The sequence below is a fragment of the Nicrophorus vespilloides genome, unplaced genomic scaffold (assembly GCF_001412225.1).
Source record: "Nicrophorus vespilloides isolate i.1.1-1 unplaced genomic scaffold, Nicve_v1.0, whole genome shotgun sequence".
Classification (NCBI taxonomy): Eukaryota; Metazoa; Arthropoda; class Insecta; order Coleoptera; family Silphidae; genus Nicrophorus; species Nicrophorus vespilloides.
This window is the reverse complement of record NW_017100085.1, coordinates 454,320-469,224: the sequence shown is the minus strand read 5'-3', so window position 1 is coordinate 469,224 and position 14,905 is coordinate 454,320. Positions and strand designations below refer to the sequence as shown.

At 33.4% G+C, this 14,905-nt stretch overlaps 1 protein-coding gene across 2 annotated transcripts in view; it reads left to right on the top strand.

The window, feature by feature from the left end:
* Positions 1-14,905, top strand: part of LOC108567139 (zinc finger protein 395) — a 49,291-nt gene extending 34,386 nt beyond the window's left edge. For both annotated transcript variants that reach the window (XM_017927435.1, XM_017927434.1), the window contains exons 5-6: positions 10,582-10,682; positions 14,202-14,905. In XM_017927435.1, coding sequence (XP_017782924.1) covers positions 10,582-10,682; positions 14,202-14,568 — 468 coding nt within the window. In that variant the 3' untranslated portion in view covers positions 14,569-14,905. The remainder of the gene's footprint in view (positions 1-10,581; positions 10,683-14,201) is intronic.

Below are 14,905 nucleotides of genomic sequence, written 5' to 3'. Positions count from 1 at the left end.
TGCTGATCTAATAACTTTTGTTTATGGGGTATGTTTATCATAGCTTACTTCAAATGTACGTGCAGCTGTTAGTTGCTAGAATATAGATAACATTTATTATTCAGTGTCGAGTATAAATTGTATCATTATCTTTAATGATTGAAATAAAGTTTGAATAACCTACTTACAGGTATTCTAGCAGTACACATTTAACGAAGATGTTGTTATTACTTGATCACTGCAAAAAGCAATGACCTGAAATAATCTTAATGAGTTTTGTTTATTAGTCAAGTATAAAGTTAACTATTGATATAACAGTCATCTCAAATCTTGTATAAACCCAAATCATTATCTCACATGAAAAAAAGATATTGCAAATTTTATTCTATTGAAGTTTACATGTCCTACATGTATACACAAACGCTCAACGATTATAATAGAGATGTTTGTGTTTTCAACGTTAATGGTTGATAATAAATCCGGATGTTGCAGATGCGAACATATTTATTTATCAAATAAAGAGAGAAGAGATATTCAAATAATATGTTAATTACAAACGTTTTTTGCTGTTACAAGTGACACCAATCGCTAAAAATTCAATGAAGGATTATGGTAATTAGATTAAGTGTAGAACTTTATTGCATAAGTAGCTGTTAACTGAATATTTGTTTGTATGTTTATTCTTGTCTTTAAATAAATACGTTTTTCTTTTTAATGATCGAGTTGTTTAGTCTTAAAGAAATACGATTCGATTCGAAATGAAGTTTTGTGTATGATTGAGATGTTAGAAGCATTTACGTAAACTATAAATATTAGTATCGAATGATAGACAATAACGACGTGTTCGGGTTGTACGACTTAATATCGTGATGTGTTTGGGACAGAAATAGTTTAGTATTATTTCGAGTGCCTCGACTTGAGAGGCGGCGGTGTTACGTGTAAGTCTAAAGGCAAACAATGAAGAAGAGTTTTGTCTGGAGGAGGCGAAGAAGCCGCATCGCAAACAACCACGAAGGTTGTTGATCTGCGCGCGCTTTTCAACCCACGTGCGTACATTTTTCTTTTACTAGTCACAGATCCACCTGACCTATTGATCATCGCTTGAAGGAAGAAGCTTTGACTCCTTCTAAAATGTTTGATGTTGGATTTAGAGTTGTTGGGAGTATTTGGTTGATCGATGATGGTGAAGGTGTAAAACCTCTTCGATAGGTGAAGAGGATAAGCGATGAGTCAAAGGTAGTAATGAATCAATTAGTTTGAACGTCCGTTGCACACGTGAGGAGATGCGACGAATTTAACGAACAGAAGCCGTCGTTTGGGGGGGTAACTGTAACTAAAAATGTCGATGGTAGGAAGAGCAGCAACAATACGCTCCTCCGGTGTGTTGTGTTCTTCGAGCGAACCGTTCTCTTCTCGCTGTGTGACGTCACCGTAGAATGGTGGATCTGAAGAGGAGTAAGTCGCGGAACGGAAAACCCGGACTGCCCCGGGTTGGACGAGGGAGGGACGAACAAGAGCAGCAACAACATCAACAACAACAAACCACGACACAACGGCCCTGACAAGGATGGAACGAGAGAGTGAACCTGCCTCTTCCATCGACCAGTTCATTGCCCCCAATGTTTACGTCTCGCGCCATAGGGCCCTTATACACACACACACACATATATATATATATACGTGCATGCATAACACGACGAGCCGTAGACGTGCACGACCAGACGACGGTCGGACCTACGCGTCGACCATATCCCCCTTTCACACCAAATCCACCAACATACTAGAAAAAAAAGGTGGAAGCATTGTCGCCCGTTTAATGTGATCACATCAACACAATATCAGTACGACAATAAAACCATTTTATTACAATAACCGATAGATAAAAGAGTAATCATTACGAACTAAACTCACAACCCATTATTCTACAACCATCAACACCCTATACCAGTGATTCCCAAAGTGGTCTATATCGACCCCCAGGGGTCTATGGCAGCCTACAAGGGGTCTACGTCAGCGAAAAAAAAATTTGGGGGTCCATGAAATGAAAATAGGGGTCCACGATAGTGGATCTCAACGTACACTGATAGTACCTATTTACTTACATTATACTATCTTATAATATAAAGACATATACATTATGTATATGTAAGTTGTAGGCATTCGCTTTGTGGTCGCAATACGTTTTGAACTTGTAAAAACCTGGAATATAGCGAAGAAAATTGTTTAATTTCCTTTCCATCGTCATACCTAGTGGAATTGGGGGTTCAGGGCTGTTACCAATCTCCTAACGAAAAAAAGAAACAGACTGGACATCATTAGCCGAGGAGATTTAAGATTAAAGCTTACAAAATTGACGCCAAATGTTGATAATTTATTATTAAAGCATCAGGTTCATCCTTCTCACTAAAAACATTTACTTATTGCTTAGTTTATTTTATGTTACGTATATTTTATATAACAGATACAAAATTTTATTTTGAGTAGTTTTAATTTAAATTCAATTAATAAATGTATAAAACTTAACATGTGTTTTTACTTTAAGTTTTTAACACTAAACTTCACTACAGTTAGACATTTACAAAAAAATCAATATCAGCTAAGACTACGACACAAAAATGTATTTTTGTATAATTAATAAATAAATGATTGCATGCTCCAATGAATCATGAAATGTGGGATTTACTTAATTATCAAAGAAGCAATTTCATTATAATTCATGATTAATTTCACATTCATTTTTTCTAATGTTAGTGACGTTCCATTAATTAATTTGTTAATAATGTTTAAATGAATAGTATACAAATCAAAATGTTATGATTATAAAGTTCTTTAAAAATAAATAAGACAATAATTGTTGATAATCTGTATGCAAAGCGAATGTACCTTAATAGAAACAGAAATTTACAAATTCATGTAAACATTTACATTTTTTAAACGAGAGTCGCACGAACATACTCATTATACATACATACACTTTACATTTTTTTTGTGATAATAAAGTTCTTAAAGATATTGAAACTATTATATAATTTTTAAACATTTACGATAATTTTGTAAACCATATATATATTGTTCGCACGAACGTACAAACGTAAATTTTGACGTCTCTGTAAATATTATATTTTAGCTATTAAATATTAATTATACTAAAAATCAATATCAGGTAACCCAAAACCGAAAAACATGGCCAAGGGTCTACGACACCAAAAAGTTTGGGAACCTCTGCCCTATACGAAACTTGAAATTAGATTTTAGATATATGATCCAATAGTCAAAGTATTATATAATTCCTTGAAGGGCCAGAAATTCCTACATTTTTAGACAACTCAATCAGACAACTTCGTCAACTGAATCAACATTTGATGGTATGTCACATACCAACTAAATTAAAGGATAATTCCTCTTTCCTGTAAATGAAAAAAAGTCATTATTACTCAAATTAATTATGACTAAAACAATTGTTTTAACAAAATTTAAACATACAGAATCTAATACAAAAAGTTATGCATCACTTTAACTAATTCTTCATAATATTTGAACAATAATCAAAGCTTTTTCGAATGTATACTGAAGCAAATCAAAATAATTAGAGGCAAAAGCGTGACAGTAATCGTTTAATGTACACTTTACAGTCTAAAGTGCATATTAAATGATTACTGTATAAAGTCAACACCATACAAATCACATGTATTATAAAAACTTACATCTATAAAATTTGTTTGTTTGTCGTGATCATACTATAATATTTACACAATAATCAAATCATTTCGATTAATGCAAACAGAATTTATTTTTACATTAAAACAAACTAAAATAATTGTAGGTAAAACCGTGAAACTAAATGCTTAATGTGATCACTTTAATTCCATTAATCCGATAAAACAAGAAGTATTAACAATGGAAATCTCAGAATGTATGTCAGAAGGGATTTTCTTTTTGTACCTTATTTCATTAAAGTAACTATACTAGAAATGTACGCCTTTGTTTGTAACGTTTATTGTAATAATTAGCATTGTCAGTCGGTTAATGTAATCGCCTCGCTATTAGTACGACAATGGAGGTATTTTATCGCAACAACAGATGACAAAGCGTGTAATCATTGCAACTATGCATCAACGTGTTTTACAAACAAACAAACAAGAAACAAAACACGTTTCGGTCAATGTTGCTACATGTTTACAAAGAAAATATATCAAAAGTTTAACTTTACTACATTAAAATTAATTATAATAAAATCAAATAATTTTACTTACGTATTGATGCTGGATTAAAAAAAAGAATTGTATAAAATGGAATAAAGTAAATGAAATCAAGTACGTAGGTTGTATTAAGTAATTACTTTACGTTACGTTACTACAATAGTATTAACCGAATAAATCAAATGTAAATATGCTTGTAATAGGTATATTTTTATATAAATGGTTTGTTAATGCGTTTCAAAACGTTGTGTGAATGATGAGGATCATTAATGTGGAATGAAAAAAGTGTCCTTTAACTTTAATTACTAGAAATTCGAATTGGATTTCACGTGAAATTGCTAATTGTCAGATAGCTTTTTTTTCATGGACATCCGCCGATAAAAATACATCCAACGCACGAGGACACGCACCAATAAAGTGCGCACAATTTGTAAAAATTCTGGGAGAGAGAGAGTAAAAAAAAAGGTGCGTAAAGAATTTGGCAATGAAAGCGTTGCGTAAGGCCAATCACAACAAGGCTGGATTTATTTATTTATCCTACGTATTTCAATCTCTTTACACATCGTCATACAACACATGAAACATGTGTGCGAGTTAGGAAAGTAGTGTGTAGGATAAAAACAACAAAAAAAAAAACGAAATGACTCGTGTAGCCCCCACGGCTGAGATAAAACAATTGAACAGATCCGTTGCTATAGCTGCTCTGTTGTTGTTGTTGTTGTCTTTTACGTAACGCAGCGCTCTCAATACCATGACCTCGAAAAATTTGCATCATTCGCATCTATTGACCACTTTGGACTTTTCCTACAAGACTCACTTTTCTTTTTACCATCATTCATTCCTCCCACCACAGCTCTTCTTTCAATCTTGATCAACCTCCAAGTTGTCTTCTCTCGATGTCTACGATTTACATAACTCTAATCGATTCCATCGAAATCAACAAGTTTCACTTTTATCTTGTACCATTGTTTCATTAAAGATATTTTAGAAGTTACAAACTAAAAATAAGTAATAAATAAAACTTGTTTACAAGGTAAATAGTATTAGTTTTTGTATTTCTTTTAATTGATTGCTTGATGACATATTTAGTTTCCGTTAATAAGTTAAACAAGATTTGAAAAAAGGAGCTTTAAATTTTAAACTTGTTTGAGATGATGACTCAATTATTAAGATGTTTAATGTTTCAGTTGTGCATTTTGTAATTGAGATGTACCAACATTTAAACCAATTTGAATGCTGAGGTTTAAATTACATTCGATGTTGATGAAATCAAGCGATCAAGCGTCAATTAAATCATCTTCTGTAATGTTCCGATTGTCCTCGTACGAGAAAACCTTAAATGAAATGTAATAGAAAATGGTTAAGAAATGCGGTGAAATGGAGAAACCGAAGGAAATCCAGTCTACTTTACTCCTGTCACGTAGACCCTCGAAACTGGCGTCAAAGAAAACGTTCCATCCTCGACGCTCTCTTCCCTCCTCCGTCCTCCTTTTATTTCGGTTTCTTTTCTTTCTTTTCTCCGGCCTCCTCCGTGTACATTTTTTTTTGGGTGTTTCTTTCGGTTGGGTCGTAAAGTTGTACCGTTTCATAAACGTCCAATTTATTCAATTCGCGTTTCGAGAGGCCACAAGAACGGGCCCCCATCATCGTACATATATGCATGCATATACGTATACGTTTTATTTTTATATTTATTTATTCCTTTTCTTACTTCCGAGCGTTTCGTTTACGAGCGCGTCGAAAGAAGGAAGGAGAGCGAAAGAATAAAGTGAGAACAAACAAAAAAAAATGTATATATGCTGCTGCCTTTTGCTGGAAACACCTGAGAGCGTCGACCACAGCAGCAGAAGCAGCAACCCCCCTTGTATTCTAGGTACAATGAACCCATTCAACAGGTAGCAAGCAACCAGAGGAGGAGGTAGAGAAGAGGATGCCCCGCATCAAATATATATATACTGTATAGAGATGTACATGCACTTGTTTATATACACGTTCGGATGCGTGATCGTTATGTGTGCGAGGGGGATGGATGTTCTGGTTTTCGGGCATCCCTCGGATAACGAAGTGCACGCACGAGGGCTGCGCGCAGGATGGATGCTGATGTTATGGAAAAACAGCTGATCGAGTTGTGTGTGTAAGAGGCAGAGAGAGAGAGAGAGAGTGTTCGCTGTTGCACACGTTTTGAGAGCGAGGGGAGTCGGACGGTGGGGGAAGGCCAGGAGGTCACACAAAGGACCTTTTCAAGGATCCGATCAGCTGTGCCTCCGCGCGCCTGCAGCTGCATCAGCTGATCGGTGGAGGTATTAAATAATAACTGTGTTGTGTGCTGCTGCTGCATCTCTCGCAGTTCAATCGCTCTTCGAAAGACCGAAGAAGGAAAACAAACAGACCGACTTATGCTTCTCTCTCCCCACAATCGAATCCCAACGCGACAAATAGAATGAAAAAACGAGTGGAAATTGCGCACCGCGCATTCTTTTCGAATCGATCCGCGTCGGATTTTCTCTTTGTTATGAAACGCGTTTTCACAAGAACATACAAGTCGAATGAACCGAATCAATTCAACAACCAAGAATTACTAGACTATTACAAAATATGCGAATATTAACTTTAATTTAAAAAGAACGCAATTTTTATTAACCAACAAGTTTTTATGAAAATTTAAAAAAAACAACTTATTATTGAAGTAAAATGAACCGATTCAAATTAACAGCCATGTTAAACCGAAGTTTTAGCTTTGAAATTAATTAAATTATCTTTACTATTTAACGTAAAATATACGTTTTTAATGAAATTGAATACAAAGAAAACAATATTTTACCTTTGATTCATATCAAATTTTTATTGAAAATGTTAAAAAGTTTACCAAACTTTATAAAGATAAATTTAGTATTATTGAGTTAACTATTTAATATATGCTTACTATAAATTAATAGTTAAGTAAGAAAGATTTTTTTTATGATAATAAAGCAGGTTTGAATTGTTACATACAAATATTGAATAAAGAAACAACTGAACATTCTCTTTGTTTAAAAAAAATCTCAATTTTAATCAAAATTGTTTATGAAATGATTTATCATTAATAAATATTTTATTTTGTTTACATAATTTAATTGATAACGATGAAACGGCTAACGACCCGAATTCTTTATGGTTATTTATAAATATTTGTCACACATTTGTCACAAAAACGTAGTAGTCAAACAAAGTAAAAAGAGACAAAAGAACAATGCAATGATTGAGAATCCTTACATAGTTTCTTAAAAAAAAATGAAATGCCAAAGATGTTACAAATGTTCATGTTAAATAAGTATATAGTGTACAAAATTAATTTGAATAATTTATCATTAATAAATATTTGTGACCAATAAATATTTATACACGTTTGCTACAAATATTATTTTGTTTTATTCATATAGTTATCCAAATATAAGAATCTTGTATAGTTAGTGTTTTATAGTGGAAATGTAACTGCTTTTTTGGTTGGCGGTAAATGATCTATTACACGAGTATTTCAATTGTTTTGTTGTTAAAAACGCGTTAGCTTTTTGTACGTGAAACAAAACACGATTATCTAACAATGACAACAGTGATAATGATGAAAAAAATAAATAAAACACACATATGAAGAGAGCAGCGGTTGGTGATGAGGTCAAATTAATTCGTCGCGCGTGTAGATAGAGACTGTAGTGTGTGTGTAGAGGAAAAGTAGATGATCAAATATTGAATTAATTGATAATGCGAGATTGATACCGAGAGGATTGAGGGAAATAGAGAGAGTGGCTAGGGCCAGGGTCGTCGCAACGATCGAAGTAGGCCATGAGCAGTGAAAATGGCTGCACCGGCGGCGGATGAGGAGGAGGAGGACGACGACGACAGATCAATATGTTTATATACAGTGCCACGTGCCGTCGCCGCCGCCTCCAACGGTCGGTGCATCATCGAAAGGACGCAGCGCGCATTCACGTCGATACTCCGTCCAGATTCTTTGTCCTTCGCGCGCTGCGTCGTCCTCCAAAACTGAAACACAAGAGATCACAACTAATCGTCGCGATGATGATGATACATATACACATACACACGCAACAATCATAACAAGAACAACAATGAAGAGCACCGATGACTCATTCGGGTTGTTGGTGCAAGAACGATATCGCATTCCAACTGCATACGTTTCTTTTTTTCTTATCAGTTTATATGTACAAAAAGGATATCAAACAACTTACGAAGAACATTAACATCACCGAATTATCATTCAATTTTATTATTCAGCAAAAACAGTTCATTTCCTCTGACATTTAATACTCAAAAACTACAAAGGCGTGTGATTTATTACACGCGCGTAGGATCTATGTACCCAATAATATTAACATTAATTACCAAAGTTATTTACAATTACTAATAACATATTCTACATGTATACATTCCTCACCAAATTACCCAAAAAGGTCGATACCCCATTGTCAATTTACATTCTTTAACATACATCCTTTCAATTCTTCTGTTTTTTTAACGCATTGTTTTTGTGTATACTCACGTAACTTGATTTTCTCAAACTTTCATTTTTTTTTTGCTTATCCACAAATATCTGTTATAAACTACAAATAAATTTGCATCAATAAATAATTATTATAATTTCTCTCGTGAAATACCTAGAAAAAGACAATCTGGTATAGGATGTCGAGTAGGGACACACTCGCATATTGCATTTCAGTATCGAATTCAGAAATATGAGCCTTCCCAATTACCGTCAGAGAGATTCGAATCGATATATTAATGGGCATTGTTTCGTGCACGTTACCAATCCGTATTAAACAAATCACTGACTATAGTTTTTTTTTGTTTGTTTTCTGTTCGTAATAAATGACATGGATTTACGTCAATTCGCAGACTAATTGTGAATCGAATCCGTCACATTGATGTAACACTAGTCTGTCAGTTTGCTGTTATCATTGAAATGCATTTTGAAATCATTCAATTTCATTTTAATTCTATAATTTAAGAAAAAAAATATTTATTGAGATTATGTGATTTTTCATGATTTATTATATTTTGTTAAAACTTGTTAGTATATTACTAGAAATATATCGATTCTATAATATTTAACATACTTTAAACAATACGAACAAATTAAAATTTAATTTAGATATTTTTTTTTGTAAATTCTTTGCATGTATAATTTAAACTAATTTGTACTAAAACTAGGTTTGTATGCAAATATTTCGTTCAAAAAAAAACAATACATTTAAATAATACGTTGTATATCATTTGACATTGGCAGTCGTTCAAAAGTGGGTTATTCAACTTACTATTTTTACTTTAGCTCGGTAACACACATACAAACATTTTGTTGTTCCCATCTAAATATAACGAAGATTTATTTATACCGTGTAGTAAACAATACTACGTTTACAAAGGAGATGAATCCGAGTGATTCGAATGAATCATGTGAATACCAAGTGGAAATAGGTTAAACGTTTTAATCATTGACGTTAATTCGAGTTATTTTACGTATTTTCACATTTAATCAGTTATTACGAATTCTCGTTTTACGAAATAATTCATGAATTCGTAAAGTGGAATCACCTGCGTAGTAAAATCTAATATTTATCAATGAAATGTTAATATACTGAATCTACTGAGTTATTTCCATATTTTTGTTTGACATGTATTTATGAATGACGTGTCACAAAATGACAAAAGTGACAAGTATTAAATGTCACTTCTAACTAGATTTATTCCTAGTCCAAAATGTTGAATATAATTAACTAATTTAATATTTCCAGTTAAAAAAACTTACATGTTAAGACGTATTGATTTAATTTAGATTGTTACTCTTGTTTTGTAAAAAATTGAAATAAAATTAATAGCGCACAAAAAAATAGTTGTTTATACAATTTTGGATAATTTTCTAATTAAAAATCGCTTTAGTGTTAATGAGACTGATTTAAAAAAAATTAAATTCTTTGAAAAAATTTACGAAATCTATCAATTACGTTTTAATGAGTGGATACAATTTCCACGTATAATTATAAATCGCTTAGCAACAACAACAACAAAAAACTACTAATAAGCTCATATTAGAAACAAATGAATACAAATTTCTTATCGTGTCAAAAGTGTATCTGTCAACGAATTTATAAATAACACGAAGGCAAAGGTATTTCGAGAGGCATTGTTTAAAAATATTTCTCAATTTTGCCGATAGCGATCGCACACGGCTTTATCTGCGATAAATGCGGGGAAAATAAACAAAAGGAAACGGACGCTTGCCTTTCCTTATCGCCAGATTAAAATTACAAATAGTTTTCTTCGAGATGATTACGTTATTCTTATTACTTTTGTGTGTGTTTTCCAACCGAATCAATAATAATTTGTGTTTTTTTTTTCTGTGTGTTTTCAGACTATTCGCCGTATAGTTTTCCAATGCACATGGCCCGGATGCCAAATAGAGACCAACATGTGCGAGACCATCGAGGCCCATGTCAGAAAAGACCATCTCAAGTAAGTTATTGCCGAGCGTGAGGAGGATGAAAATATGTGTATGTATGCACGTGGTGAGAAGACGGAGGGTGCAAAGGAAAACAATCTTTTTTCAAACGTCAGAGGTCAGACACCCCTACAATTCAGAAAGTAAAGGGCTCCTCGCCCTACGGACTGGAAGAATGAGAGGAAAAAATCTGTATACCTGCCGTCGCACAAAGCCCAGTCTAGCCTTCTTTACGTGCGGCAACGCTTATCTCGACCTCCAACAATTTTATATATACTATATAGACAGAGAGTGAGAGAAAACAAAAAGTATTCACATGACTACGGACTTTATTTAATATTAATTGAAAACAATTGTTATTGTTTGTTTACACTTAATTCATAATTTATCATTGTTCGTATTTAATCCTTTGTTTTAATTATCAACTTGATGCATCATAAATGAGAAAACATAACACGTTTTTTTTTTGACGTTACAATTTGTGACATCTTCATGAACAAAAAGCGTAACTCCTACACACTGTTTCGCAAGTAATACTACTTCCCAATTATTTGTAAAAGTATGTTATAGAATTTAACAAATGTTAAAATAATGAAGACTTTAACGCTATATGAAACATTATTATTGAATCATTTGCATTATTTTATATAATTTCTCATTTCAATTGACAATTAAAGTAAGTTAAACATCTTCATCAGCGAAAATTATTTCATTGCAATTAAGTTTTATTCAATATTTTCAAATGTTTGCACTTCCCAAGTATTTACAAAAGTATATTACATAATTTAATGCATGCTATATGATGAGTAGAGTTTACAGTTCAATTCAATTTGACAATTCTTAAAGTGTTTTATATTTAATGTCGAATATCTTCATAGCAATGAAATATTAAGTTTTGACTAACATTATAGGCAACCAAATATACACCAAATAGATTTTCTTTGAATAATTCTTTATTTAAGAATATTTTTTGATATTTATTATGTATAAAATAATTGCTTTTTTCTAATTTTATCATAGTTTGATTATATTTGTAATAAAACTAAGCGATGAATCAATCATAATGAATAATAATAATTAACGTTATGCATTTGATTGATACGAACTGAATTTGTTGTTATATAACTAAATACGTTGATTGATATGCGAGTCCATACTCAATGTGCAAACGATTACATGCATTTAGCGCAGCGCAACAATGGAGTGAACGGAAACCGAGCAAAGTTTTGTACGGGGAAATCGAGCACTTCCAGCGCGAGTTTTCCCTTCCAAGGAATTAGATTGGGCTGAGCCTTGGAACGGTTCATTATGATTTACTGTTAGAAACGCAATACCAAAGAAATTATAATATGTATAGCTGTTTAGCTACTGCTTGCCTGCTTGTCTACACATCGACCGAATATTATTCGAAAGAAACTGTATTTTCTTCGAGCGCGCGCGTGTCTCCAACTCGTTCAGTATTTGTTTTTTTTTTCTCACCCAGCCTTCTTAGCCTTTCATAATTAATATTTCGTCGATCCCAATTCGATGATTGCTATGATAACAATCTGCGAAAGAGAAATTCCCGCGGGGACAAAAACAAGCAACCAAAAAAAAAAAAAAGGAAAAGCTCCGGTTCGGTGTCTGTTAGCTAATCAGCATTATGGTAATTGGCAGTTAAAAATGTCAGAAGAGAAATGAATAAGTGGCCCGTGGCTGGGATAGCATTCGGCAAATGGCAGAGGAATGTGCAAATGGAAGAGGTTACCATTTTGCGAATCGTTGCGCAACTTTCGGTGTTATTCTTAGGGCTGAAAGGAAAAATGCTCAAGCAATTATGCAAATGTAAACGGAAATAACGTAAATTTCGTGAAGATTCGACCTAATTCACACAGGAGCAGAATCTCGCTAAAATTAGCATCAACCCAATTAACTACAGTGTAGTTACAGTTGATAGCAACTTTCAGTTTAATTATAACAAGAAAATACAAGACATTTGATTAATGTCATCTACAGCAAGTTGTCATCTATGTTTAAGTTGGTTACAAGTGGTAATACTTGCATCGATTACATAATAACTATATTATGTGATATTTGACAAGTTACTTGTGAAGTGAATACTTTACTTAAGTATTTATCAAATGGAAGTTATCTTAAACAATAAATCATTATAATTTATTGAAAACTAAGTTAAATTAAAATTAAATCGAATGTAGATAAAAGCTGAATCACTAAACAGGTGACCTAAAGTAAGGAAGTAAGAAAATATACACCATATGTTCACGTCATGCATTTATTTTGGATAAGTTGTTTTCCTTCGTGCAATAATAAAACTCTTTCTTATTGCACTTATAAAGTACAGTATTTCGCTATAAATGCACAAAACGCGCAGAGCATGACCTCATGAAACCTTTCACACGCGAATATTATTCAGTTGATTTATGGCGATATTTTCAAGAAGGAAAACTGGCTATGCAAACAAGGTTGCAGTCGCATTTCGGAAAAGCCTGCCTGCACATCTTGTCACCACGATCCCAATTGAAATCGGCATTGAAACGATTCTATTTTGTCCATCAAATTAATCAAAATGCCCAACGCATTCCGTTGCTTGATTTATGTTTCAAGATTACTCGGTAAATTATGTAATCTGTTTTTCGCATTTTCAACTTTGAAAACTGTATAATTTAACATAATAAGAAGAAAGATGATAAATTTCATTTAATTTAAATATCAAGTGTTTAAGGTATTTACGTTATGAATAGGAATGATTTATGACTTAAGTCCTAATTAATTATGTAAACAAATCAACTATTTGTTTCTATGCATTCAAGTTAATGTTTCAATATGTTGTTTTGTATCAGAAATAGAAAATTTGTTTTCCGCGAGTTTGTCACGTATACGGTGTTTCTGTATAGTTTAGTGACCTATTTGCTCGGAAAATCATTTGCGTTTAAGTAAATGTTAAATATTTATCATTGCCTTTGATAATTGTATTTAGAAACTTAATAAACTGACAAAAGTAGGTGTCACAATGTTTTGTCTAAATGCAAACATTGATAGATTAATGCGGAAATGTTTTACTGAAAAAAAAGCTCATTTACAGCAGTAGTTAAGTTATGTTTTGTATAAATGTATACAAGAGGTAATTTGATAGTAAAGTAGTCGAATGTTTGTTTATTTTAGAAAGAACAGCTGCGTTTTTTTTTGGTTGTATTTTGTTTTCGATTCTTCGCTCTCCAAAAAATCTTCAGGATTGTAAACATAAATACTATATTTTACTACGTGTGTATGTCAGTAGTAGTTGACCTTTGAAGTTCACAACAAAGATATCCTGTAAGAATGTTGATTTACGCGGTCGTTATCAAGAAGGAAAACCGGCTTTAATGAAGTTATTAATATTAGCCAAGAGGTGTATTCGTCTTTGGAAGAAAAATAGTACTTCGGGTGTATTTTCACCTTGAAGTTGCGCTTGTTTTCTTCGTGGTTTGCGTGTTCGCATCCACTGGAACTGTTTAGACGATGTTATTGATCCGAGTTCTCTGTTCTTGTTTCAGCTGTGATAAGACAAACGATCGTGAGGAGGAATTCTACTACACCGAGCGGGAGGTGAACGAGTCCAGTCCGCCACCAACCCTCTCGCACCGCGACATGGCGCGACCTCCCCACGAAGACCCCGAATACCAGCGGCTTCTGGTCGGATGCTACAGACAGCAGATGCTCACCGGCCCAATAAACATACCTCAATCACCTCACAAGCTGCCTAAGCTGTCGGCTAGACCGCACAGCCCCAAGACGCCTGCCTCGCCTAGGCGGGCCCGCGGCGAGAGCAAGAAGTGCCGCAAGATCTACGGCATGGACCACAAAGATATGTGGTGCACGCAATGCAAATGGAAGAAGGCGTGCAGCAGGTTCGGCGAATAAACCTGAACCAAGGCGATCCAACAAAAACCAAAAGCAAATATCAAGACGTAAATCAAAAAAAAAAAAAAAGAAATGAAGAATTAGTAGAAGAAAAAAAAAAGCTGGGGACAACCACCAAAACTAGTCCGCAATTTTTTTTTTGTGTATATTATTAATTAATTTTATTACTTTTATTCGTTTATTCGTAATCGTTTTTTCTTCTTTACTATTAATTTTTTTGTTTTGTTTTACTTTCAAATTTTATTATATTTTGATACCTAATTCCGGGAAAAGAAACACATTTGTCAATAAGCGCCCTCCGGCGATCGCAAATCGCATCAAACGTGTACTTAAAACA